Source organism: Lynx rufus, unplaced genomic scaffold, assembly GCF_022079265.1.
Source record: "Lynx rufus isolate CCGP_SWC_20201006 ecotype Redwood Valley unplaced genomic scaffold, mLynRuf1.p SCAF_8, whole genome shotgun sequence".
Classification (NCBI taxonomy): Eukaryota; Metazoa; Chordata; class Mammalia; order Carnivora; family Felidae; genus Lynx; species Lynx rufus.
In genome coordinates, this window is record NW_025814896.1 from 62,383,387 (window position 1) to 62,411,294 (window position 27,908).

Here is a 27,908-nt window from a genome sequence, read left to right on the forward strand (position 1 = left end):
ATAACAGAGTGGGCATTTTGCCTTGATTAGAGAGAATATGGGAATGTTCTTCACGTTCACATTGTCTTGACCTTATAACATTAAATCCTAGCTCCTCTCCTACATCACGCCTCTTAGATGTACGCCCAGCCTCACCCACGCACACAGCACTTGTGGTGACTACAGCATGTATGTAGTCAGCTCATAATTGGATTATTTGATGAGGCTCATAGCTTCACTGCTCAGTAAGGATGCTAGATCTGTAAGATGCAGATGGTACTCTGCCACAGATATGTAGCAGCCCGCCTTATGTTCCCATACACACAGCCTAGCCCTGAGGGACCCTGCAGATAGGGACAAATGCTTTCGGTCAATGAAGAGTTTTGTATCCACTCAGTGATTAGAAAAAATATACTCCATCAGGCTTTAAAGCAATGAAGAAAGTGTTTCATTTTGACCATTTTTATGAGCAGGCCTGGCAACCAGCAACTGCATACAACTTAGTCAGCAGTACAATATCACAGCCCGGATACAGGCATGCTCCTCTTCTGCACTTTGCTTTACTGCACCTCGCACGTAACTGTGTCTCTTACGGCTGTGGCGGTCCTGCCTTTAGTATCCTTCTAACAGCACTTGCTCACTTCGTGTCTCTGGGTCACATTTTGGTAATTCTCACAATATATCACAACTTTTCATTATTAAATTTGTTGTAGTGATCCATGATCAATGATTACAACTCACTTGAAAGCTCAGATGGTGGTTAGCATGTTTTAGACATAATGTATTTTTTAATTAAGGTATGTACCTTTTTTTAGATATAATGTTATTGCACACTTAATAGACTACAGTATATTATAAAGAGAACTTTATTTTTATTATTTATTTTGAGAGAGAGAGAGAGAGAGAGAGAGAGAGCACAAGCAGGCAAGGGGCAGAGAGAGAGAGAATCCCAAGCAGGCTCTGCGTTGTCAGAGCAGAGCCCGATGTGGGGCTTGATCTCATGAACCGTGAGATCATGACCTGAGCCAAAATCAAGAGTTGGATACTTAACCAGCTGAGCCACCCAGATGCCCCTAAAGATAACTTTCATATGCACTAGGAAACCAAAAAAATTGACTCACTTTATTGTGGTGGTTTGGAACCAAACCTGCAGTAACTCCGAGGTATGCCTGTATTAATACCAATACAGTCAGGATACAGGACATTTACATCACCATGTGATCCCTTTTGTGTCCTTTTCTAGCCACAGCCACTTCCCTCCCACTCCTGTCCCTTCCTTAACCCCTGGCAACCATTAACCTCCATTTTATAATACATCATTTCAAGAATGTTGTATAGGGGCACCTGGGTGGGTGAATTGGTTAAGCGTCCAACTTTGGCTCCGGTCATGATTTCACGGTTTGTGAGTTCGAGCCCAACGTCAGGCTCTGTGCTGACAGCAAAGAGCCTGGAGCCTGTTTCGGATTCTGTGTCTCCTCTCTCTCTCTCTCTCTCTCTCTCTCTCTCTCTGTCCCTCCCCTGCTCCTGCTATGTCTCTCTCTTTCTCTCAAAAATAAATTTTACACAAACATTAAAATTTTTAAAGAAAGATTGTTGTATAAATGGAATCATACAGTTTGCCACGAAGACTGACTTTGGATTCAAACCTGGATTCAAACTCTACTCATAGAGTGAGATGGGATGAGCTTCCGGACTTGGGGTGGCAAGTCTCAGAGCAGGTCACACTGTAAGTGTATTTCAGGATTTAGAAAGGCACAAAACCAACTTGTACAGCTTGCCAGACCCTGGCCAAGCACTTGCTATGTGCTGGGCACCATGCAAGGCACTGAAGATGGATCAGTAAGGCTGGTCGCTGCCCTGCAAGTGTTTAAACTGTATGAGGAATGACAATGCCGAGGGGGCATATGTTGACCAAGTAGGTCATGGACACATGCTCAATCTAGAGTCTGCTTGGTGATGATGGGAGTGGGCAGACGGAGGGTGAGTGGCCTCAGGGACATTTCATCCAGACGGTGGTGTGAAGTCTGAGGAACCTGTCGCTCATGTTAGGTCTATCAACCACTGCTGGTAACACTGGGTTTTTCTAAGCTGCTTTTCCCTTCAGTTTGTATTGTCTTTACTTGGATGGGTTAGTTTTTATATAGATTATACACCAGTTAAGGTGTGGTTTCCTTAAGGCAGGTGATATCCTGTGTCCTCCACTGTGTATTGAGGTAACAATTTTTCTTGGAGAAGGCAGTTTCCCTGTGACTTCTGATTCCCGCTTACCAGTACCCTCTTGGCAAAATGTTTGAGACTCTCCTTTCCCAAAGCCCAGTCTTTCCACTGGGAACCAGTCCCTAAGGAAGGGAATAAACCCTTGAGAACAAGCTTGACTGAGAAGGCAGCTTCTTCCCTCACCCCACCAAGTGGCAAGAGGAAGACAGAGGCCACCCCAGTGTGTGCAGCCTTGCAGGGCACATAGGCCCATCGTCAGGCTGATCCAGTCAGAATTATTTCTAGTCCTTTGATGACAACATGTTCTCTCCCCTCCCACCAACATTTGAATTTGGGAACAGAAGCAGCAGAAGAAATCACACAGGACAGTGAAGCAGCTGCTAGCCTAGGCCGTAGGACTGATACAGTGGTGATTGTGTTGATACCATTGACTACTGATTCTCAGCCTAGTTACACGCTAGAGTCACTACAGGAGCTTTTTAAAAAGTTACCCATGCCAGGTCCCACACAGAACTGCTTAATCAGAAACTCAGTGTGGAGCCCCAACAAAGCGACATCTCTTAAAAACTGAGAACAAACTGAGGGTTGATGGGGGGTGGGAGGGAGGGGAGGGTGGGTGATGGGTATTGAGGAGGGCACCTGTTGGGATGAGCACTGGGTGTTGTATGGAAACTAATTTGACAATAAATTTCACATTTAAAAAAAAGCACCCCAGATTAGTCTAAATTACAGCAGATTAAGTATGATTGTTACAGACTGAGAACCCAAAAGATGTTTTTTAGGATATTTAACTCAGTTTGGGCATTTTAGATCTGAATTGTTTATGTCAAATTAATTAAAGTGAGCCCCTGGGGGGGACTATAAAGGAGAAAGAAGTTCCAAGGACATATCTCCAGGAAACATCAGCAAAGATGAAGCCAGCAAAAAAGTTGCCAAAAGAATCCCAGTACCAGAAAAGGATAATAATGTGACGTAAGGCGGGGCGGGGAGGGAGTTCGGATATTCTAGTGTCCAAACAGGTCTTGTAGAAGAGGAGTGCTAGAGGTCATTGGTATTGACAGCTAAGGAGTTATTGATAACCTTTTCAAAATGCCATTCATTAAGGTGTTGGGGACAAGTGCAAGCGCAGCATATTAAGAAATTAATAAAAGATGGGGATTTGGAGGTAAAAAGTGTAAACTAGTCTTTTGTGAGATAAGCTTTTTTTTTTTTTACCCAAGTTTTCAGTTTAACTCTTGGTTTGTTCAGTGTTTCTTTTTCTCCTTTGTGTATCCATGTCGTCAATATTTGAGTCCAGCTTTAAAAAATGTATCACTTCTAACACTTTCCTATTTATTAAGCTAGTTTCAGGTTATTGTAAATACGATTATTTATATAGGTAGTGCCTCTCACACAGTGAACCTAAGCATGACAAAATTGTATAATTGCAGGTGAGAAATTCATTGCATGGGGGGATTGATCTCTATCGTGTGGGGAAGTTTGAAGGGCTCTCAGCATGAACTGTTGAACTCAGAATCTGAGAAATCCAGGGGCTCCTGGGGCCAGAGTAGGACCGGCTCCTTCCCTTCTGCCATGGCAGAGAAGAGCTGCAGCCAGTCAGGATGGATCAGAGGCTGTAAATAAACCAACTGGCCGATCTTCTGCTAAAACAAAGGCTTCTCGGTTTTTGAGACTTAATGTCCCAGTTATGGTTTCAAATGTAATACCCCCTGGAATCAGTGTGAACGTAAACGACAAAATGACATTCCTAAAAATCAGAGCTTTACCTATTCTTTTTCTAGAGCAGGCTCAGCAAAAGTTTACTGGAAAGGGCCAGACAATAAATATGTGAGGCTTGATGTGCCACAAACTGCCTTCTGTCATATATTCTTGTTCCTTTTTCCAATCACTTAAAAAATAAAAATCATTCCCACCTCACAAGCTATACAAAACAGGCTGCAGGCCAGATTTCATCCAGGGGCCATGGTTTGCTATCCCCTGTTCTAGATGCCAAAGTTTGAGTTTCTGACAACAATTAACAGTGGCCATGAAATGTTGGGATTTAAATAACTCATATTAAGCTACCATTATCAGAGTAATGTATTTTTAATTGGCATATATAGAATGGGTTAAACTGTGGCTTATGTGGCTTCTGCAGCTTTACCCTGCCTGCCCACCCAGGTGACTCCACAGGTGTTGGAATCCGGGGATTTCTCTGCAGCTGTCTGATGCAGCTAGAATGTAAGCTTTGTGAAGGCAGGGATTATGTTGTTGGTGCTGGTGCTGTACTCAGGACATGGAATGCTGCTTGGGAAATAGTGGCACTCAAATATACTGTGGCTTCTTGTTTGTCTTGGGAGCATCCACATCTTTTAAAAAGACTAGGCTTTCTAAATTTTTTTAATGTTTATTTATTTTAGAAAGAGAGAGAGACAGAGCATGAGCAAGGGAGGGGCAGAGAGAGGGAGACACAGAATCTGAAGCAGTCTCCAGGCTCTGTGCTGACAGCTCAGAGGCTGACATGGGGCTCAAACCCACGAACTGTGAGATACAAACTGTGAGCCAAAGTCAGACACTCAACCAACTGAGCCACCCAGACGCCAATAAAAATACTAGGCTTTCTATAGCTCTGTTTCATTCTGTCCATATAGAACATTCCGTGGTGTTTATGTGCCAGGCACTGCTCTGAGGGCTTTATGAATTCCTCATTACAACCCTGTGAGGTGTTGTCTCTCCCAGCTTACAGATGGGAGGCCAAGATCACACAGCTTGTTAGGGAGAGCCAGGATTTGGACTCAGCCATCATGGTTCTGTCTCCGGGCCTCTTCTATCCCTTGGGTGATGTACATGGGCATCACCTTCAGGCTTCCATCTCCAAACAGGCTTGAAAGGATCTCTGGTTTTCACTTCTGTGACTTTTCAAAGCTGCATCGCCCTGTGGAGTATAAAAAGAATATTCTAAGACAGACATAAACTGGTCAAAACTATTGAGTTTGCCAAAAGTCATTGAACTCTATACTTAAAATGGGTTTATCTTACTGTACATAAATTAATTATGCCTCAGTAAAATTGACTTTCACCAAAATTCTAATCAAAAAGCCAAACATGATTTGGAAAGCTGTAATTAGAGAAGAAAGAAACCTTTATTAATGAGAAAAAGAGTCCAGCCTCTTGGAGAAAAGTTATAATGGCTATGTTTTCTGAGCTATTTAAAAACCAAGAAGTTATTTTATTTTGACTTTCACCCCCAGGGAAAGGAAAACCTCTTCAGCGCAAGGTGAAACCACCTAAGAAGCAAGAGGAAAAGGAGAAGAAGGGAAAGGGAAAGCCACAGGAAGATGAACTGAAAGACTCCTTGGCTGATGACGACAGCTCCTCCACCACCACAGAGACCTCCAACCCAGACACAGAGCCTCTCCTCAAGGAGGTATGACGGGCTCCCTCAAACAAACGATGGAAGGAGGTGTCTCATAGATTGGGTTTTTTAATATAGAATGAACCTTTTCTCTTTAACATATGTACATGTTCTGAGGATTCCTTCTCAGCATGCACAGGCAGGCCTAAGCCACTGTCTTGCAGGAAGGAGTCACAACCCCCCAGATGGAGGTCTTCATTTCCCCCAGGCAAGAACATCTGCAAGCATGTTGATAAAGTAAAATAATTAGAAATTGGAAACCCTGCTTGAAAGATAGGGACTATCTAGAATAGTAACTACCCTGGCTCATGCAATTTGTTTCAAATTTTAAGTATCAAAAGAGGATGAGAAAGAACTAGACCATTTTAATTATATTGGATTTCTCCTGTCTTATCACAGCTGGTACAGCAGGCTTCGGGAGCAGCTCACTCCTCCTGCCAGGAGGGCAGTGACTGTCCTGAAGTGGAAGGTGGCCTCAGGGAAGACCCAAGGCTTTAGTGGTCACCCAGAACTGGCCAGCTCAGCAGACATCAACACATCAAGAAAGCTTCCCTATAGCCCAGAGTCCTCAGCAATCAGGGTAGTCACCAGTGTCAAATAATACTGCAAAAGTCTGGTACTTAGTGGTGTTAGGTAAATGGAAGGTAAGGTTACTATTGTGAACGGGTCTGAGACTGAGTTATAGGTGCTTTGTAGAAAAGTGAGGGCATAATTCTATTTTGGCATTTTTATTTTTAGATAACTATATTTCAAATTTAATATGATCCTAATATAGCCTTTAATACTCTAGGCCCAAATTCCTTTTTCAGTTTTAATCTAGTAACCTAAGGAATCATTTCTTAAAGATGTCCAACAGTGTCATCTGCATATATTAATTTTTTAAATGAAATTTATATGTGACTTATTTTTCTTGTCAACTCCCTTCCCCTTTGCATCCTTCACATTTGGTGTGGTGCTCTGTATGCCCTCAGTACAGTCCATAGCACTGGATTCTGTTCTGGGTTGTATATCCTTTCTAACAGATTCCTTCAGAAATGCAGAATGCCATCTACTCATCTTTGAGTGCAATCCCAACAGTTTTGATGATACAAATAAGCATTTGGAAAGCATTTTCAGCACAGGCTTTCTTCACAACTTTTCCTCACTTCCTTTCTTGCCTTTCCAGCTTTTCTCCTAACACTTCTCTCCAGCTGACCCTGTCTGCCACCATTCTGTGCGCACCCACTGGCATAATTCTCTCTGTTGTTCGTTTCCTCCTGCTTCTCCTGTCTCCTCCCTGCCATTTGCTTCTTGCAAACACAGCACAGAATCCTCCATGCGGCCTTCATGCCTGCTGTCCTACTCCCTTCTGATCAGCTTTTATTCCTCCTCCTCAGTACTCTTGCATATAATTTATGTGCTTTTACTACTTTGTGACTGGTGTGTTTGCCAGTTGTGTGTGTTTCCTTCCTAACTAGATGACAGACTTGACAAATCACTTTCCCATAGATGTCTTTTCCATCCTTTTTCTACCCTTTCATTCAAAAAGTAGGGATTGGGTGGACTATTACACAGTCATTTAAACGGGATGAGCTCTTGCCATTTGTGACAGCATAGACGAGGGGTGTTAGGCTAGGTGAAGTAAGTCAGACTGAGAAAGACAAATACCACATGCTTTCACACATATGTGGAATCTAAAAAACAAAACAGATGGATAAACAAACAAGAAACAGAATCAGACCCACAAATAAGGAGAACTGGCAGTTGCCAGAGGGGAGGGGGTGGAGGGATGGACAAAATGGGTGAAGAGAAGTGGGAGTTACAGGTTTCCAGTTATGGAATGAATAAGTCACAGGGGTGAAAGGCCCAGCTTAGGAAATATAGTCAATGATAATGTATAGTCAATGATATTGTGATATTTCTGACAGGTGGTAGCTATACTTGTGGTGAGCACAGCATAACAGCTAGAGATGCTGAATCACTATGTTGTACACTTGAAATGTATGTAACATTTGTGTCAGCTATCTGCAAAATCTTTTTTAATGCAAATTAAAATTTAAAAAAATTACGTACCTGAGCACCCAAGTGCCAGACCTTATGTCTGGGAAACAACAGAGGACAAAAAGACCATGTTCTTGTCTTCAAAGAGCTCATGGTCTACAAAGTCCTTTATGAGTCAACTGGTCAAGAAATAATTCAGAATAGTCTTAAAAGGTGTGGGGACAGGAGGGTGTTTTAGCCCTTTCCCTGATTATTTACTCTTGACACTTAAATAGATTGACCTGGTGTGACCTGTTAAAACCCAAGTTGCCTTAATAACCATGAACTCTGAAGCTGGGTAGCTTCTCATATACCTTTATGCTTGTAATTCCTCCCACACCCACAGCTGTGCTCGTTTGCTGAGTCTGTCCTTGCCCTGTCTGTCCCCTGATTAGCCTCAGTGCTTCCTTGCACACAGTACTGCTCAAACTGTGTGTGATGAAGAACAGGGTGTTTTTTATTTCCCATGTGTCATCTAGATGGTCCTACTGTACACAAGTAGTACACACCCACGCCAAATGCAACTCCCCAGAGAGTTCCATAATACCTGAATGGATCCTTGCCCTGTTTGGGAGACAAGTCCACTGGTCTCATGCTTGGATGCCACAACTGTCGAATTACTATAAAAATGCATACGTGTGGTTTCTGTACTTACGTAGTAGTCAGGGGCCAGAAACCTCAGTGGGCGGACTGGAAAATAGTACAGCTTTAAGGTGCAGCTTGGGTGTGTCCTTCTCAGCACAGACTCCACACTCAAGCCAGGCAAGACAGCCCTTCTGTGCTCCAGTCATAACCAGTGAACATTTCTACACGAAGGTACAAGTTCATCTCCAGCTGTCATGTGTGCCCCCCCCCATTAGACTTGGGGAAAGGGCCTGGGCCCCCTTGGTAACCCCATTGCCCAGCACCAAGTGGCTGACCGGTAAATGTTGAGTAAGTGAATGAATAACTAAGCTTCTTCTCGTTGGTGGTGAATGGTTAGCATTAAACCCGCCATAACACTTTCACGGCCATATTGTCACTCATGGACACTTAGTGAACAGGTGCGAACACTTACTACTTGCCGGTGCTGTTTTCTTGCCCTGGGTTTTACTTGTGCTCAGGATTTAGGAGCATTTCCAGAGTGTGTAACTTTATATTGTATTCCAAGCTGAATTTTCTTATTTAAAAAAAAAAAAAAAAGCAACGTTTGCTCCCCAATACTTAAAAATAAGAAGCTACCAATTTGCTGCTACCACTGCACCCACCCCAGACAGAGTAGGAGTATAAATAAAATAACATTCTTTATAATTCAGACTCACCAAAGCATAATTATAATAAGTCAGAGGCTAAAAAAATTGAGAGAACCATAATAAAGATAGAAAGGAGGTTGTTGTTTTTATACATACGTGTTGTATCTGGGCTGTCTTTGGTTTTGTGTCTCTGCCTTCATATAGACTTATTAATCCTTCTCAGCAGCTAAGTGTACATTTTTTTACAGGATACAGAAAAGCAAAAGGGAAAACAAGCCATGCCTGAAAAACATGAAAATGAAATGTCTCAAGTGAAGCAAAAAAGCAAAAAACTCTTAAATGTTAAGAAAGAAATCCCAACAGATGTGAAACCCAGGTAAGAAAAATGAATGAGTGCAGAGAACTAAGATATATATAAGAAGTTACTGGTGAGATCCAGGTAATGTTTTTGTGGTTGGTCAGTTTTTATGGAGTTTTTTGCAACAAAAGCCATATACTGCATCATGTTCCTCTTGGGTTTTTTTTCTAATGTTTAATGTTGACTGGGGACCACATGCTTCTGATGTCAGACATGTAAAAGGCAGAGTTAATGACTTGTTATGAAAGTTTAGGTTGGTAATTTGTTCCCAGGCAGAGAGCCATTTCACTTCTGTACAAAGGTGACCTTGATAGTTCAGCCACAGGTATGAGCCTAACTTTTCTCAAAAAGAGCTCTGAATCTGTTTACTAACCCACCACTACAGTTGGGTTCTAGGATTCTTTGCCACAAAACTTGGAAGAATTTGTTCTTACCTTAATGCTCAGGACAGTTATCACCTATCAGACAAGTCTAAGATGAATTAACTAGGAAATAACTCCATTCCAGTCACCATGGAGCAGGATTCTGGTGAGCCCCACGGGGAAGACTTGCTGCAAAATCTTTCTGCAAGTAAATGAAGGAGTTGAACTGTTAGGTTATTAATTAAGCCTACTTCATACTTTCGTTAAACCTTAGATCTACCTAATAAGCTAATTTTAGTTTTAGTATTGTTAATGCCCTTCATAGTTCATCATATAAAATGGCCATCTGCATGGAGGCTGATATTTACCTTTTGTGTTAAGTGAGCATCAACCTAGGAAGTTGAAAGAATTGGGTATAAGTTAATAAAGGAAGACACTGTTATCATTAGAACTGGCCTTAGTTTTTATGGAAGGTCTATTCTAACTTTGATTCGGCGAACAATATGTGAGCTTTCCAGAAGCACCAATAGACTAGACTCTCTACCTAGTTAATAAATATAGCTTAACTCAGGCACGGGCATTCTGTTCCATAGAACTAATAGCTAATAAGAAATTAGGTGTCAGGGTGCCTGGGTGGCTCAATCGGTCAAAGGTTCAACTCTTGATCTCAGCTCAGGTCTCAATTTTCAGGGTCATGAGTTCAAGCCCTGCGTTGGGCTCTACACTGGACATGAACCCTACTAAGAAATTAGGTGTTGGGGCGCCTGGGTGGCGCAGTCGGTTAAGCGTCCGACTTCAGCCAGGTCACGATCTCGCGGTCGGTGAGTTCGAGCCCCGCGTCGGGCTCTGGGCTGATGGCTCAGAGCCTGGAGCCTGCTTCCGATTCTGTGTCTCCCTCTCTCTCTGCGCCTCCCCCGTTCATGCTCTGTCTCTCTCTGTCCCAAAAATAAATAAACGTTGAAAAAAAAAAAAAAGAAATTAGGTGTTACCCTAGTGAAATGTAACCTTTAACCTAAATTTATGAAATAATACAGCATATGGCAGTCATTCATTATTAGTGGAGTATTCGTACCTAAAATTCACTCTTACATGCACATTGTTATTTGAGTGATTCGATCCCACAGTGTGATGAGACCCAATCTGACCCAGCTAGCAGCAATGTCAAGGGGCGTAGTGGTTGACACACTTGGATCTCTCCCGAGAGAAATCATCCTGAGGCACTAATTAGTGCTAATATTCTGGCACTCCAGGAAAGGAATAATACCTTAGTGACCAGAACTATTCTTCTAGGCCTATTTCATGCTTAGGTGATTGATCAGATATTTCTAGATAAATAGGGCTAAAAAATACAAATTATGAAAAACCCTAGTTTTCATGGAGCTCTTGCAAGAATAGACAATCTGGCTATGATTCATATCACAAATTTAAAAACCAAGCTTCTAAGAATTATCATAAAAAATTCCATAGGTGACTTTTGTCAAATCTGCATGATTAGCCTTGATGCCTGAGCTGTCAGACATAATTTTTAAAACAGATAGTGCTTGTTAATTCTTACGTTCATCCCTCTTCCACTGACTTGTGTTACATTCTGATTTTTTATTAAAAATTGGCCATTAACTGGATTTCCATAGCAAAACCATTCCACAGGTTACTTTGACCCATTCTGCACTGTTTTAGCCTTGATGCCTGAGCTCAGAGGCATAGTATTTTTTATACAAATAGTACATGTTCATTTTTACCCTCATCCCTTTTCTGCTGACGTCTGTTGTATTCTGATTTTTTTATAGAATAAGTTGACCATTAGCAAATTTGATTTTGAAAAGGCTTCACTTGAATACCACTAGCTTTGTAAGGATTTCAAGTTCTCTGGTAAACGAAAAGCTACAGTATCCCGTTCTCCACCACCTAGTCAAGGGACAGTTACAGGGATAACTCATGTTCTCTTGATATATAGTCAAGAGAAAAATCATTACCAGCAAGACAGTTTAAGCAGTGTTCTCTGAATTGTCTTTTTACCTTGTCATTTGTAACTGGAGAAATCCGTATGCAGCCTTACTCTCCTAATCTCCTTAATCTAATCTCTTTAAACTCACCAATCTTGTTTTGTGTTTTCCCAAACACGGGGATAAAAGTATTAAGAGTCAGAATTAATTGGTACGTCACTCAAATATGGAATTAAACAGACTGGTTTTTTTAATAACCAGAAAGGTGGCCTCTCTGAATAGAGCCATTCCCTGTCTACAGTGAGTTATGACAAGCCTTGCTCTGTGGCTCAGGTAAAATCACTGCCAGTTCTAAGTGATACCCAAAACTCCTGTCACCTCAGAAGTGCTTTCAATGTGTTACTCTGTGGTTCCACATATCTGAAGGGTATAGATGCACTCTGAAAAAGGGGTATCATTAATAAGGCATTTGTATATTGTCACCTTTTCGAAGCTTTATCTGATTAGGAATAAATGTTTATTCTATATATCAGTTAGCCAAAACACTGATATTTTAATATTAATGAAATCTGTGGGCTTAGCTTGCATTTGCTTTCTGAAAAATTAGTCTTTAAATATTATCAATATTATTGGAATATTATGTTATCTCTAAGCCAGAAGGCCCCAATCCTGAAATGTTGAAGAATTTGGGGGGTTTAGTTGTTTGTTTTTTTAAATTTGTTTTGTTTTTGTTTTTTTTTTTTTGAAAGCGAGAAAGAGCAAGCAAGCAGGGGAGGGGCAGAGAGAGAGGGAGACAGAATCCCAAGCAGGCTGTATGCTATTGTCAGCACAGAGCCCAATGTGGGCTCTCAAAAAGACTGTGGCTCAGTCTTACAAACCGTGATGACCTGAGCCAAAATCAAGAGTTGGATGCTTAACTGACTGAGCCACCCAGGTGCCCCGAAGAATTCGTTTTCGTATAAATAGGTAGTGATAAAGCCAGAGCAGTGCCTCAGTCGTGGACTCTGCTGGTGCAGCCACATCCTACCATACTCGCATAAATTCACTTCACAAAATCATTTCCTGGGAGTGTGGAGCGTGGTGTCACAGTGGTAGAGACCCGGTCAATCCATTTTGGCCAGCTTTGACACCGCAGAAGGAAGTGGACCTGTAGACCTCCAGAAAGCTGTATTTTAGGTCCAAGATGCCAGGGAATTAGAGTTCACTCTAAGACACTAAAAGGACTTCTGTGGTATCAGGCCTGGTTTAGAACAGCAGTTTGTCCATTGATCTTTCTGTTCTCTGGTTGTCTGTCAACATTTTACATGTTTACGTGACTTAAATGTAATCTAAACTAAGTGGGGAAAGTCTTCATAGAATAACTGTACTCTCTAATCATCTGCTCAGACAGCACACTCTGCTCAGGGCCACAGGCACCACCTTTCACACCCTGGCCTCCAGACCCATGAGCACTGGGAAAGCCCTACCCTTTCCCTCAGCAATCTGCCTCTCCACTTCCCCCAGACAGGGGCACGTACTGTGTATTACATGAGCAAAAATGAGGCCTGGCATCTGAACCACCTTATGGTTTTTCCCTTTTAGAAAGATCATTTAAATTAAGTAGGCTCTTACCTATTTTATTCCAAAGCCTTCAAAAAGGTTTCTTGATAGAGATCATCTAGCTTAATTTAGGAAAGTATGAATCAGCGAAAATAAAATAGTTGTTTGGCACCATTTTTCTTAAAAACCAACTAATTTTACGACACAACTAATAGCGACACAGAGTTACACTTTGTATAAATAGCCCCCACTCCCATACTTATAAATGACTTCCTTAAAAATAACTTCCACACACCCACCTCTGCCGCCACCACCACCAGAGTGCTGGATGTCTGTTTCATGGGAGCCTTTGTGTTTTTTTTAAGATGTTGTTTTTAAATAACTGTCAGTCAGTAGGGGAAGGACTTGGAAGATTCATAGAACTGTACATTAATAATCTTGCCTGTAAATAGTGTATTTTTTCATGTCGGTTTGTTATCCTGCCAAAAATTCTACATAATTTGGGTTAACTGAGCCCTTTGGATTTTTGGTTAGCTCATTTACTAATTCTAAACGTAATACCTATTTATTATAGAAAATTTGTAGGGGCACCTGGGTGGCTCAGTCACTTAAGTGTCCAACTGTTGATTTCTGCTCAGGTCATGTTCTCAAGTTTCATGGGTTCAAGCCCCACATTTGAGCTCCATGCTCTTAGCGCACAGCCTGCTTAGGATTCTCTCCTACTCCCTCTGCCCCTCCCCTGCTCACTGGTACACACACGCACTCTCTCAAAAATAAATAAAACTTTTTTCAAAAAAAATTTTGTGAGGGGCATCTGGGTGGCTCAGTCAGTTAAGTGTCTGACTTCAACTCAGGTCATGATCTCATGGTTCATGAGTTCGAACCCCACATCGGGCTCTGCGCTGACAGCTCAGAGCCTGGACCCTGCTTTGGATTGTGTGTCTCCCTCTCTCTGCCCCTCCTCCGCTTACACTCTGTCTCTGTCTCTCAAAAATAAATAAACTTTAAAAAAAAAATTGTGTGAAATATGGAGAAACGAAAGAAAGAAAATGACCTTTGCCTTACACCCATATAAATATTTGTAAATAGCCTCTGTTAAACTGTATTTATATTATTAATAATATTTACGTATTATTTTATCTGGAAGGTGTGAACCTTTCTGCCCTTTGAAATCAGGTGTGAATTAGTATAATGGGCTGTCCCTGTCCCAGGACCTAGCAGAAATTGGCTGCCTTCCAGAAGTGAGAAGTTGGCGTAGCAACGGAAGGAAGATGATGTGGTGCATAAAGAAATAAAAGAATCTGAAGCATGGGCGGGGGAGGCCACAGTGGGGTGTTGGGGTCACACACCTGAAGGTTGGGGACAGGACAGGAAGTACACTAAGGTGGAAAATGCCAGAGATACACCCATTTTAGAACATCTAAATCAGCCAGTAAACTTTGTCGGATTTTTAATGAAAAGCAAGCTATCAGCTCAGCCTTGAACTGACAGTTTTCTGACCATCACCAGGAGCATGATGGAGATCACTGATGATTTTTGGAAGAATTCTCGTAAGGGGCCACTGGGTTCTCTAAGCTGTGTCTCAGCCTTCACTAGAAAATGCCCTTCTTGGACTTGTTAGCTTAACTCCTGTCAGAGGCCTTCCCAAGCCTACAACTTGATCTTGGTGGACATTACAGAAGCAACTTGGTAAAGAATGTCCTTATGGCCCAGATAGTTACACTGCTCACACTGCTACCTTATATGGGTCACCTACCCATTTGTCCTAGAGATTGCTTCTCTGCCAACAAATTTTAATGTTTTCTTCATCAGGCTGTGGAAACTTAAAATAGCTCATCATGCCTGCCATTCTGCCTTGTTGGACAGGAAGTTCAGAGCCAGTTCTATTTATATATGTTTATTATGTTAAGCTTACCTCTAAATCTTTTAGAACACATGTACACTCTAAATAAATAAAAATAATATTTAAATTTTTGCCCAGGGTTAACCTTGAGTTCCAAGAATAAAGAAGAAAATTCATCTCACCCTACTCACCCTAGACCTTAGGCAAGTAGTTCAGTCCTGCTATTCTGCAGTGAGTTAGTGGATTTTCATAGGCAACCCAGGAACTTAGCCCTGGTTCATTTCGTGGTTTCTGTGAGAAAAAAATGTGTTTAAAGTTTTGGATAGCAGGTGCCTTGACATTTTAAGTCTGAGACCTTTCAGAGGCTCCACATTCTAGAATCTCACTAGTAGTCTAGATGCTGGGAGAGACTCATTCACAAGCAAAATAACTGTGGTTAGCAACCCCGAAAATGGCAAGTTTGTGCTAAAGGCTTTGTACACATTATGTGAGGTAGGTGCTCTGACCCATTACAGATTTTCAGATAATGGACTTCAGTTTGTCAGCACTCAGAATAGCAAAGGATAAATCTGCAAGTGTCTCCTGAACAGTCTTAGAAATGTTTGGAAAGCAGCCAGTGCTAAGTTAGGATCATGACTACATAGTGCCTAAGGAAGCTAGATTAGAAAATGCAATGGAAATTGTAGCACGATCAGTAACTTCTACTCTTTGCTGTAAAACAAAGGCATAAATTTGAATTTTCCATCCATAACTGTCTTTCAGTTCTTTAGAGCTCTCCTATACTCCCCCACTGGAAAGTAAACAACGCAGAAATCTCCCAACCAAGATTCCTCTTCCAACTGCATTGACAAGTGGATCCAAATCACGAAATTCCCAGAAAACAAAAGGTATTTTCATTTGAGTAATATATTTTCATAATTCATTGTATTAGTAATTATTAGTTGTGAGGTGCCAGTAATCGATTAGTAGTTTTCAGTGCTTTAAAAGGCTAGGGTGGTATTCTCGTCCTCATTAGAAGGTTCGTTGAAACAGATCTGAAAGAAAGGAATTATTTTCCATTAATGGTTTTTTTTCCCTGGTTTTTGTGCAGGTACAAATAAGTTAGTGGATAACAGGCCACCTGCCCTAGCAAAATTCCTCCCAAATAGTCAAGAACTAGGCAACACCAGTAGCTCAGAGGGTGAAAAAGACTCTCCACCACCGGAATGGGATTCTGTGCCAGTTCACAAACCCGGCAGCTGTAAGTATGGAGATTTGGAAATCATGGTGCCCCACACTGGGCAGGAAAACTCCACAGGGCATATTGTGTTAAAAGGAGGCCTGGCCTCTGTGGTCTGCTAGAGCCCACTTGTACCAGCCAGCAAAAGCCCATTGTTCAATAGTCTGCCAGTTGTGAAACTGTCATAGCTTGTTTGGCTGTGGTAGGAGTATTTACACCAGAGAAACCTACAGACAATTCACATTAGGACTCTTTTTTTCAGAGCTGGTAGACCACACCACTTCCCAGTGTAGAAAATGGGAAGATCTGGCTGGAGCAGTGAATCATCCAAAGAAATACTATTTTATGAAATCATTCACTCAGCAGTATCTTCTCTGACTAGTTCCTCATATGTTTACAGTGTAATCATTTTTGTAAAAATTCAGTCTTCTTTCAACTTTACCCACATCTTTTCCATATGTTTATGGAAAACATAACACATTCCTGTGTGAAGGTTTCATTATTTTTCTCACTAGCTTCTTGACCTTGTTCGTCCAATTTGGCCTGCAGTAAATCATGACAGTAGCACAGGCTACTAAAAAGAGAGGTCCTCGCCCTGGATACTTAGGACCCAAAATAGAAGACAACAGAGACAAACCCAGGGAGGGGCCTAATTATAAGGATTTGGGGTCAAGAGAGGACCAGCCTGAGGACTGATCATCTACATTCACCACAGTGTTAGAACTCACACTTGGCCAGTTTGTGCCAAAGGGAAAATTAGGGTTGAACAACAGGATTGTTTGGGGTGAAGGGACATTTAAATGAATAGTGGGTGACTGAAGCCCTCAAAGTTGAATGAGATCAAAGAACTTGGAAATCCAGGTGCCATGTACATTAAGCGTGGCGTCTTTCACATTTTCACTTACATGAATACGCAATGGAAAGAGACGCTTTCTGTGTTAAAACCTGTAGTCCCCTATTTGCCATGAGATTTCCTGGCACTTTTTAGTGCTGTTTTTTGCCTGGGATGAGATATAAACCTAAATCCCTGCTCATTCAAGAGATCTCACACGAGTCTTTCTGTAGTCCTTGCATCCAGGCTGAATGCTTTTTGCTCCTTAGATTCCCCTCTGAGGTTTCAGCTAGACACCAGTCCTAGGCTTATAGTTTGTGACTTGGGCAGTTCTGCATTAAACAGACCTTACCTCCACCACAGAGGGAGGTTTCCAGCACTGGGAATACAACATCCCTGAGGAGCCAGTTCCATGGGGTGGTCTGTAGCCCAGTAAAGTAAACATAAGCTCTGCTAGTGTGAGTAACAACACATGATGTTGTAAAGAGGGCCGTCACCGGACACAGCCGTCAAGACAAGATCATTGGCTGTGACAGGTGTTGTCACCAAAGTGGCACCTGATGAACATGCTGACATCACTCCTTTGGGACAGAGGAGGGAAGGATGACCAGATCCAACCCAGTGGGAGTTTGGCTCCACACTTCAGGAGGGAAGAAATGTGAGAAATGCGAGACAAATGGTCTGGAGAAGAAAATGTTTGGAAAGCACAGTTCTTTGGGCCTCTGTTTCCTCCCCAGGCCCATCCACGAAGGCTGAGAGAGCCCAGTGCCTCAGAGCAGAGCTCACTGTCATACAGCTAGATGGTTTGCCACTGGAAAAAGTGTATACTTGCTCCAAGGCCCACATCTGCATAATTATTTTGTTTTTTCAGCCAATGAATACCTTACGTTGATGCCACATCCTGTAGCCTCTCTGTTCTCACCACCAGCCTACTAGAAAGTTCTCGCAGGGCTCCACTATATACACAATATTGCTATATGAAACCAGTAAGAATCAGTCCAGTAAACTTCCTCCACCCCTGCTTTCTCAGTCTTTTTTTCCCTTCACCCTTTGCTAATAATTTCTCTGGCTGAGACTGCTAGCCTCCAAGCCCTCTTAGCAGTGCCTCATTTCCTAGGGTTCCCAGCGGATTAAAGCATTTTCCACTCAGGGCTGTGCAAGCCTGCGCTTCGCTGGGAATCCATGTGTAGAAATCTTTCTACCCCAAGTAGCACCCCTTATAGCGTGGTGCCCTGTACCCATAGGAGATGCTGAGAAAATTCTCCTGGAATAATTTCGTGGTTTAAACAGACAACATATCCAAGGGGTTATTAAAAGGCAAATAGCCACAGAGGAAATATATTGAGTCAAAAAGTTCTCTTAACTGCCCATGTCCTGTACTATTTTTGGCCACCCCTTACCTTCCCCCATCTTTCCTTCCTACATCAAGCATTATTCCATAAGATGTTTTTCTGACTTTTCTTCTCCTGTTCCGTTCTGACATTTAGTAAGTGCTTCTGCAGCTACTGGGCCCAGTAAAACACATCCCACTAAAGGAGAGCTGCCAAGGGATGCACCACACGCTGCCCCCCCACCCCCACCAGGACAGTCACCTGGGGCGAGCGAGCACACACAAGGCGGAGTGTGGCCCGTTCCAGCGTGGGCAGTTCCCAGCTCACTTCGGGGGGCGGGGTGGGGGGTGGGGTCAGAGTCAGAGAAGGTGTCCTACAAGGAGTGGCTAGGGAAGGGTCAGGACAGTTGTACAGATAATGGCCCTACAATATAGAGGTGATATCACACAGACACTATGTTAGGGGCTTTTGAGGCAGGCAGAAAGGTGGAGAGCTTTGAGCAGGGCCCATATAGGAGATAGCATTTGAGACGGGCCCTGAGCATGGACATCGAGTCAGCAGACAACAGAACATGTGAGGATTATCCACATAACCACGGGTGAAAGTTGGTGGGGTGGAGACAAGGACAGTGTGTGACGTGCCAGCACCACTGAGGAAAGTCAGGATTCTTGGGGTAGATCACAAGGTGGCACTGAAGATGGGGAGTGAATGGATACCTTGGGCTTCAAGAAGTGTGCTTAGCATGGCAACACCATAACGGATGCCTGGACACAGTCAAGGAACATGCGGTTTTATCCAGGCCCCAAGCCCTGGGGGTTTAGGGGAACCACTGGTGCAGGAGAGAATCACAAGGGAAGTTGAACCACTGTGTTGAGCAGGCTTCTGTTCTGGAAGTGAGATGAAACAGACCCTTCACAGAAAATAGGAGTAGAGCAAACTGTCCTCACTGTGGGCAGGGCTTGCACAGGGCGTGAAGGGGAATCAGGAGGGGATGAGGTGGAAATGCGCCAACCTGGACAGAGCTGTGTTGGGCAGGGATGGAAAACGAGGAGGACAAGGCAAGGCAGCCTTGCACACCGGGAGCCCACGGAGACTGTTTTGCAGTAGCTGGAGCAGGATGCCACCACGCTGCACACGGTGGACGTGCAAGACGATACCATTTGCTGAACGAAGTTCTATGTATTTGCTTTTAGTGAGAGCAGGATAGGTTTTTCACAACAGTTTTTTCTGTTTTAAACAAATTTTTTAAGATTTTCAAACAGCTGTGTACACATTACCCTAAAGGGCAGCAGGACTCCTGTTAGCTCATATCCTTGAAAAACGGACTGGGGGCGGCCACACACCAGGCCTGCCAGCGGAGTGCGGGGTAGCATCATGGAATAGAACTCAAGAATGTTTTGCAGGTGTGAGCCTGGGTGGAAGCACAGAGACTCTTTCAGGTTCCAGTCATTGGCTCTCCCTGCACATGCCTGAAGGACATGGGAAAGCCACCTTCCCAGCCTGAGGTGGGAGAAGCTGTCCAGGAGGGTCCTGCAGAGCACAGAGAGGATGGGTCGTGCAGGTGATTCTCGGGAAGTCTCCTACTGCAGAGAGACACGACTTCCCTCTTTCCTTTCAGACCTTTAAACAGAACACATGGAAAAGCTTTACTTTTTTTCTTTGTAGATGCACTTGAGTTCTGCATTGTATCAGAACCTCAAAAGTAATTTTGAAGAGTAACAATCAAAACACATTAATGAGACCTTTTATTTTTCATTTCCAGCTACCGATAGTCTTTATAAACTTTCTCTGCAAACCCTCAATGCAGACATTTTCTTAAAACAACGCCAGACCTCACCGACACCTGCCTCTCCTTCTCCCCCCGCCGCCCCCTGCCCGTTTGCAGCCCGGGGCAGCTACAGCAGCATCGTCAACAGCAGCTCCAACAGGTGGGTCCCTGGCTCCACCACTCTTCAGGTAACTTAAGTTCTGCAGGTGCCTGCCCCCTTCAAGTGGAAATACTCAGTGGCCACAGCCTGCTGTCCTGTCCTGCCTCTCTCACACCTGTGCTGTTCAGTGTTCTGCCCTTGCCCAGGGTCAGTGCTCCCATGTCCATGCCAGACTCCAGTCGTTAGCTTTCATCACCCAGGAACCAACAGGTTCATCATTTAACTTAGAATTACATTATAATTCTAGAGTCAGTAAGCATCCTGAGTATTAAATGAAGATCTACAGATGCCCTGTGCATGGAGGACGTGGCTTTATGGGACATTTATTTTGAGCTTAAAGCAATGGAGCTGAGCAGTTAAAAGAGCAGGGTCTGGCACAAGCCTGGCTGTCACAAGAGGTGCTGCCGGAAGTGCTGTGCCCATGGGAGGCAGCCTCCCAACTGCATTCCTCCCTGGAGGTCCAGAGCCCCCACTGTATTTGCCTAAGTTAGCGAGAGTGAGGAGCCTGTAACAAGTTCTTACTGCGTGTCCGCACTGCTGTCAGCTCCGCGTGTCACCCCCAGCAAGCACAGCTCAGGTGCCATCACCATCCCAGCCTTTCACTTGGGGAGCCACCTACCCACCTGCAGCAACCCTGCTCGGTTTTTATCTCTCGCCAAAGAGGCAGTAACCACTGAGGCTGGGGGCAGGCTGCCCTGCTTGGGACCTTGCTGAATCAGGCCCCTCACCGGCTCCTGACAGGAGCAGGAGATGAGCCCTGTCGAGCTTTGTTGCCCACCGGCAATCTCTTGTTCTCCTCGTTCTACAACCCGCTGGCTCCCTCTCTGGTGCTCTTCTCTGCTGGGATTGCAGCCTTTCCAGTCCCTCGTCCAGTCAGCTCATCCCCTCCCTCGTCTCTTTCCTAGGGGCCCTATATTTTTGTACCTCTCCCCCAAGTCCCTATGTCCCATCAGACTGCAGTCTCAGGTGTGGGAGCATTTTACATGAGGCTGGGCTGTGGTCTGGGGGCTGCCCTGGGCCGGGCCGCGATGAAAGTACTGTGTGCACTCAGTCCTGTGGCAGTCCCACCGCCTGAGACAAGGGCCCCCAGCGGCCGTCCGCTGTGGACAGTGCTGATGAGGAATGACCTTGGTCTTTGCTTCTCCCTTCAAGTGACCCTAAACCCAAGCAGCCAAATGGAAGCAAACACAAATTGACAAAAGCAGCCTCACTCCCTGGCAAGAACGGCAACCCCACTTTTGCTGCAGTCACAGCCGGGTATGACAAGAGCCCAGGTGAGTGGCTTGGTGTTGGACCTGTCACACCCGGGCTGTGGGCAGGGCAGAATTGCCCAGTTGATTGATTCAGAGTGTATTGTTACAGGAGGGAATGGCTTTGCTAAAGTTTCTTCAAACAAAACAGATTTTTCCAGCAGCCTTGGCATTTCACACACTCCTGTTGACAGCGACGGCTCAGACAGGTACAGTAGACCATTCTTAATCGAAAGATAAATGTTCCTCAAGGCAAGTTAGCCTCTTCTGTCCATACTTGTGTCTCCCCTAGATTACAGGTAGGCCATCAAAGCAATCAGGCACCTCTAGAAACCCCTGTCTGTTGTGTGGAATCAGAGCCACTTGCTGTGCTCCCCCTGGCGGCACCCCCGACAGGGAAGGAGGCACACGTGGCATCTCAGGGATTCAGATGTGTGCTCATCCTTCTTCATTATCATGGTCTGTCACAGGACAGGATGTGATCTGATAATCAGACATAGGAGAACAAAAATGTGCTTGAGAAGGAAATTGAAGCCAGTGCTAGACAGCTTATGGTAAATTATTGGACATGCCAATTTCCTGACCCACAGCAATCCTACTGGGCATGGCGACATACAGTGCTTGCCTTGGCTCATGGTCCCAGATAAATATCAGTTAACACTGTCAAGATAGTCCCAATTTTACCTACTTTGCACTAAAAAGAATGAGTCCTAGATTTGAAAGTTTTTAAATAAATCCCCCATTACCAGAAAGTAAACATAAGGGAAAAAATAGCTATTTTCTCTTCAGAACACTTGCTTTGAACCCAACTCACAGCTTATGGTAGGATAGGAGCTCAGAACCTCTCCGTGCTTAATCCTTTATGGCAGAGAAGCCATGTTCCAGTTCTGCCTTTGTCTTTAATATTTGAGCACCCCCAGTTGAAGCGGCGTCTGCTGTTTGTGAGGCTGTGTGTAATGGGCCTGTCCCCGCTAACCACCGTACATCTCTGTGTGTTGTGTTTTCCTCCTGTAACATCCAGCTCTGGTCTGTGGAGTCCTGCCAGCAACCCCGGCAGCCCCGACTTCACTCCCCTCAATTCATTCTCGGCATTCGGAAATTCTTTTAACCTAACTGGTGGTGAGTGTTTAACACTAGACCTGTAAATGATAAGCCTGTAGACAAAGAAGAGAGGAAGACGAAGTCTAGTTTGTGTAAAGAGGCCCACTGAAATAGGAAAGGCCGTCACTCAGTAGACATTTCTAAAAGGTGTGTTTCTTCGTCATTGTAGTCAGGTCCCAACAGACATGAGATACGCAGGCTGATTTTAAGGCAGTGGGGCCGAGGCTTCTCTCCCAGACAGGTGCTCAGGAGCCCAGCCCCACTCAGCCCCTGGTACTGTAGCCCAGGGAAGAAGGAAGCCCAGCGTGAAGCTCTCAAAAGGGTCTCTTGTTCCACCTCCACCTCCCCACAGGCCCAAAGCCAAAGGCACGAGCTTAGTGCTGGGAGTGCCAGTTGGTTTGTATTCCCAGCATTTAAGAACTTCGAGAAAGGATTTTGTGTCTGAAATACAACTCCTGGCTGTGTTGGGCTCCTTACTTGCTGTCCAGAATTAGAGGCAACAGTGCAAGCTTTGCATTCACCACGGTCATGTCAGAGACGGGGTATTTGCACTTGATGTCATCCAGTGATGGGTGTGGGTAAAGAGCTCAGATTGTGTGCCATGTGCCTGTGTTGTGGGGAACTCCCCCTGTTCCCCATCCTCCCTGGGGTGTGGTGGGAGCTGGCAGAGCAGGTGTGAGACTCCAAGTGAGCAGTGGGGGGACATGTGCCTCTGAATGCCCCATCTTGTCCTACATGAGTGAGTGTGGCAACATAAGATACAGAATTGATTGCTTCCTTACTTGCAGAAGTTTTCAGCAAACTCGGGTTATCTCGGTCGTGCAATCAGGCCTCCCAGAGGGGCTGGAATGAGTTTAGTAGTGGCCCTTCCTACCTTTGGGACTCTCCAGCAACGGATCCCAGCCCTTCCTGGCCAGCCAGCTCCGGTTCCCCGACCCACACGGCCTCTGTGAGTATTTGGGGCTTGGGCCTCACCTGAACCCTCATTATTACTGCTGTCACTGTCACTCAGGCAGCACTGGCACCGTTATAAAAGCCAGAGAGCAATGTGGAAGGGTCAGGTTAGTTCTTTTATGGGCTCCATTGCTGTGTTCTTACTCTGCCAGAGTGACCCATCAGTATTCTTCAGAGCTGTTACAGTCAAATTATAGAAACAACAAATGAGCAGCTGTGGGTTTGGTCTCCTAGTAGAGAAAAGTCATTCCAGCATCTTCCCAACCTGTAAATCTGCCCCACCTGTGGCTGGGGCCAGACAGCGACTGAGGGTGGCCTTCACCCTCTCCATCCTGCAGCCCCTCAGCCCCCCAGGAGCAAGCTGCTGGAGGGTCACATTTATTTTGCTTCTGAGAAACACCTGTGTCTTAGCTTGAGCTTTCCCAGTGTGCGTTTCTCAGCTAGATTTTTCCGTAAAGACCATGCACCAAAAAAGTATTCATACCAAGGAAAATAATTACTGGTTTCAGCTTTCACAAAATTATGACAGAAAAAAATATCCCACTGTGATTCTTTGTTCATTCTCAGGAAAACTAAATTAGACAAGCAGGGTTGAACAGGAGATATTTTACCTTCATGGATTTCAAACTTATATTCACTGTAATCATTCTAGCTTCATTTTTAAAGAATGGTTAAGGTGCCTTTCAAACAGGGGTCAGGAAAGATCTTAGGCTTTGCGGGCCCTGCTGCTTCTGTAACGTCTGCTCACCTGCGCCACAGCAGCACAGAAGTAGTGGGACAGCACGGCCACAGGCAGGTGCGGCCGTGTTCCGGCAGACCTCCTGTGGACAAAAACAGGCAGGGCTGGATTTGGCCCTCCGACTGTAGTTTGCCAACCTTTCTTTAAAACACCAGACCCTGAGATGCCCATATATATGAAACATTTATATACAAGATAAAGAAGGTTATCGAAGCTGCGGCCCAGTCCCAGTTTGTAGCCTAACCTTCACCCGCGTCCCACCTGCCAGCCCCGATGCTCCATGCTATGTTTTCTGTCTTGTCAGTCGATCCTCGGCAACACCAGCAGCTTGTGGTCCACCACTCCATTCTGCAACTCGATCTGGTCCAGCAGCCTGAATAGCACCCTGCCCTTCTCCACCCCAGCCAGCACGCTGCCAAGCATCGGCCTCATGGGCACAGAGACCTCCTCTGCTCCTCATGCTCCCTCCACCTCCAGTCCGGCCGATGATCTGGGGCAAACGTACAACCCGTGGCGGATATGGAGCCCCACAATCGGAAGAAGAAGCTCTGACCCTTGGTCTAATTCACACTTCCCTCATGAGAATTGAAATTAGGCAAAAAAAAAAAAAAAGTGGGGGCCCCTCATCTAGATCATGGTATGCCAGTTTTTGAGACATCTTTTAAGGCTGTTACTGCTGTAGCTTCCCACTCCCCACCCTCCTCATCTTTGCAAAAACAGATTCAAGCAGGGCAGGCTCGTACCACTCGCTTCTTTCAGATCTTTCTTGCAATTACGATAATATGAGATTTGCTGTTGTGCTTTTAGGGAAAAGTCTGGACTCAGCCACAAACTGTAATAAGGCCTGTACATCTGAAAACCTTAACTGCTATCAAGTTTCCACCACCTGTCTTCTTCCATCCTTTATTTATCTGTATGAACACAAATTTGACATTTACAGCTAAGGAAATAATTTGAGTTGAATCAGAAGTCCTGGCATGTGACAATTTTATTAAATTACCAAGTTTGGTTTTTAATAATTTCACAATATTATGCGCCAAGATCTAATTTTAAAAACGTATGAGGACTTTGTGCTGAAAAATACAGAGTATTTTTTTAAAATAAGGCTGTCTTGGTTTAAAAGCAGATTACAGAAATGTAAGTCAACTTTAAGAACAGTGAATGAATGTAAAAACATTCGGTTGAGACCATATGCATTTTCTGTGCTGTTTGTACTTGAGGTATGTACCATTTGTATACCTGAATTTATTTTAAAGATAAACTGAAATGCACATAGCCAAGTCTTGAAATACAAGATTGAATGTGTATTTCTTAAAAATACAACTTTGTGTTGTACTTTGAAATAAATGATGCTTTTTTCAAAAGCCTTGAATTGTTGTGTGTCTCTTCTTTACAGCAAGATTAATTTATTTGGATTCTCTCACCCCAAAGTACACCCTTCTATCATTGCCTTATTCTATGCAGTTTGATTTATTGTGGCTGGAACTTCCTATGGTCTAAATTCCGTGTCTTTCCACGGTGGTCACTGAAGGTCCCTGATAGAAAAAAATGCACACATCTAATATGTCCTCTTCCTTTTAAATAGAAGAGTGTTGACCCTTTTCCAATTTTAAAACTCCCACAAATCCTCCAAATGGTACCTGTAGAAATAACACATACACACATACCAGGTAAGCTGGGTATGCCACAATAGTGTCAGTTTGGTTTAATCTTTCAGAAAGTGTTGCCTGGTTTCTTCCCCCTGCCCCCACTCCCAGAAGATGGCGGTGTAGGAGGATGCTGGGCTCACCGCATCCTGCTGATCACTTAGATTCCACCCACATCAGACTAAATAACCCAGAAAACCACCAGAAGACTAGCAGAACAGATTCTCCAGAGCCAAGCGTGGACAAGAGGCCCATGGAAGAGGGTAGGAAGGGTGGAAAGGCAGTGCACACTACACAGACTGGCAGGAGGGAGCCAGAACGGTGGAGGGGCAGCCTGCCTGGCAAGGCAGAGCCCCCAAGTCTGGCTTGCAAAAGCGGAGGGGCTGGACTGCATGAGTTCTGACAGCCAGCAGGACTTAACATCTGGAATGTTATAAGTCAACAGCTCTGCTCGGAGAGTGGGAGGGCTAGAGGACAACAGGAGGGAGAGTTGTTGAGTCCCTGGAAGGACAGAGCTCCACAGGGGAACAAAAGTGCTGGCAAGCGCCATTTCCCTCTCCCATCCCCCAGCCGAAATTCTAAAGGGAACAAGTTCCCGCCACCAAACTTCCTTGCACTGCGCAAACACCCAATGCTATGCTTCTGTGGATCCATCCCTCCGAGGGTCTGCCTCCCTCCCACCCCTGTGCACCTTGTGGATCCACCCCGGCTAATACGCCAGATCCCATAGAAGCAGCACCACAAGCCTGGCAGTGTGCAAGTAGCCCAGACAGGGGCCATACCACTCCACAGTGAGTCCTGCCTCTGGGAGAGGGGAAGATAAGGAACACACCAGTCTGACTGTGGCCCCAGCGGTGGGCTGGGGGCAGACATCAGGTCTGACTGCAGCCCCACCCACCAACGCAAGTTACTCCAGACAACACAGAAGAAGAGCCCTGCAGTTCCGTGCCACTCCAGGGACTATCCAAAATGACGAAACGGAAGAATTCTCCTCAAAAGAAACTCCAGGAAGTAGTGACAGCTAATGAACTGATCAAAAACGATTTAAACAGTATAACAAAATGAATTTAAAATAATAGTCATAAAATTAATCGCTGGGCTTGAAAAAAGTATAGAGGACAGCACAGAATCTATTGCTACAGAGATCAAGGGACTAAGAAACAGGAGGAGCTAAAAAATGCTATAAATGAGCTGCAATTGAAGAGGCAGAGGAGAGAATAGGTGAATTAGAAGACAAAATTATGGAAAAAGAGGAAGCTGAGAAAGAGAGAGATAAAAAAAATCCAGGAGTATGAGGGGAGAATTAGAGAACTAAGTGATGCAATCAAATGGAACAATACCTGTATCATAGGAATTCCAGAAGAAGAAGAGAGAGAGAAAGGGGCTGAAGGTGTATTTGAACAAATCATAGCTGAGAACTTCCCTGATCTGGGGAAGGAAAAGGGCATTGAAATCCAAGAGGCACAGAGAACTCCCATCGGACGTAACTTGAATCAATCTTCCACACGACATACCATAGTGAAACTGGCAAAATACAAGGATAAAGAGAGAATTCTGAAAGCAGCTAGGTATAAATGGGCCCTAACATACAAAGGTAGACACATAAGGGTAGTATCAGACGTATCTACTGAAACTTGGCAGGCCAGAAAGGAATGGCAGGAAATCTTCAATGTGATGAACAGAAAAAATATGCAGCCAAGAATCCTTTACCCAGTAAGTCTGTCATTCAGAATAGGAGAGATAAAGGTCTTCCCAAACAAAAACTGAAGGAACTCATCACCATTAAACCAGCCCTACAAGAGACCCTAAGGGGGACTCTGAAAGTGAAATGTTGCAAGGATCACAAAGTACCAGAGACATCACTACAAGCATGAAACCTACAGATACCACAATGACTAAACCCATATCTTTCAATAATAACACTGAATGTAAATGGGCTAAATGCTCCAACCAAAAGACATAGGGTATCAGAATGGATAAAAAAACAAGACCCATCTATTTTCTGTCTACAAGAGACTCATT

General features: G+C 44.2%; 1 protein-coding gene across 2 annotated transcripts in view; it reads left to right on the forward strand.

Annotated features, from left to right (window-relative positions):
• The window catches only part of TMEM131 (transmembrane protein 131), a 245,368-nt gene extending 219,764 nt beyond the window's left edge, over nt 1–25,604 (forward strand). For both annotated transcript variants that reach the window (XM_047068675.1, XM_047068676.1), the window contains 10 exons: nt 5,427–5,602; nt 9,090–9,217; nt 15,649–15,773; nt 15,977–16,126; nt 20,031–20,196; nt 21,349–21,470; nt 21,559–21,655; nt 22,468–22,565; nt 23,336–23,496; nt 24,545–25,604. In XM_047068675.1, coding sequence (XP_046924631.1) covers nt 5,427–5,602; nt 9,090–9,217; nt 15,649–15,773; nt 15,977–16,126; nt 20,031–20,196; nt 21,349–21,470; nt 21,559–21,655; nt 22,468–22,565; nt 23,336–23,496; nt 24,545–24,829 — 1,508 coding nt within the window. In that variant the 3' untranslated portion in view covers nt 24,830–25,604. The remainder of the gene's footprint in view (nt 1–5,426; nt 5,603–9,089; nt 9,218–15,648; nt 15,774–15,976; nt 16,127–20,030; nt 20,197–21,348; nt 21,471–21,558; nt 21,656–22,467; nt 22,566–23,335; nt 23,497–24,544) is intronic.
• The last annotated feature ends 2,304 nt before the right edge of the window (nt 25,605–27,908 follow it).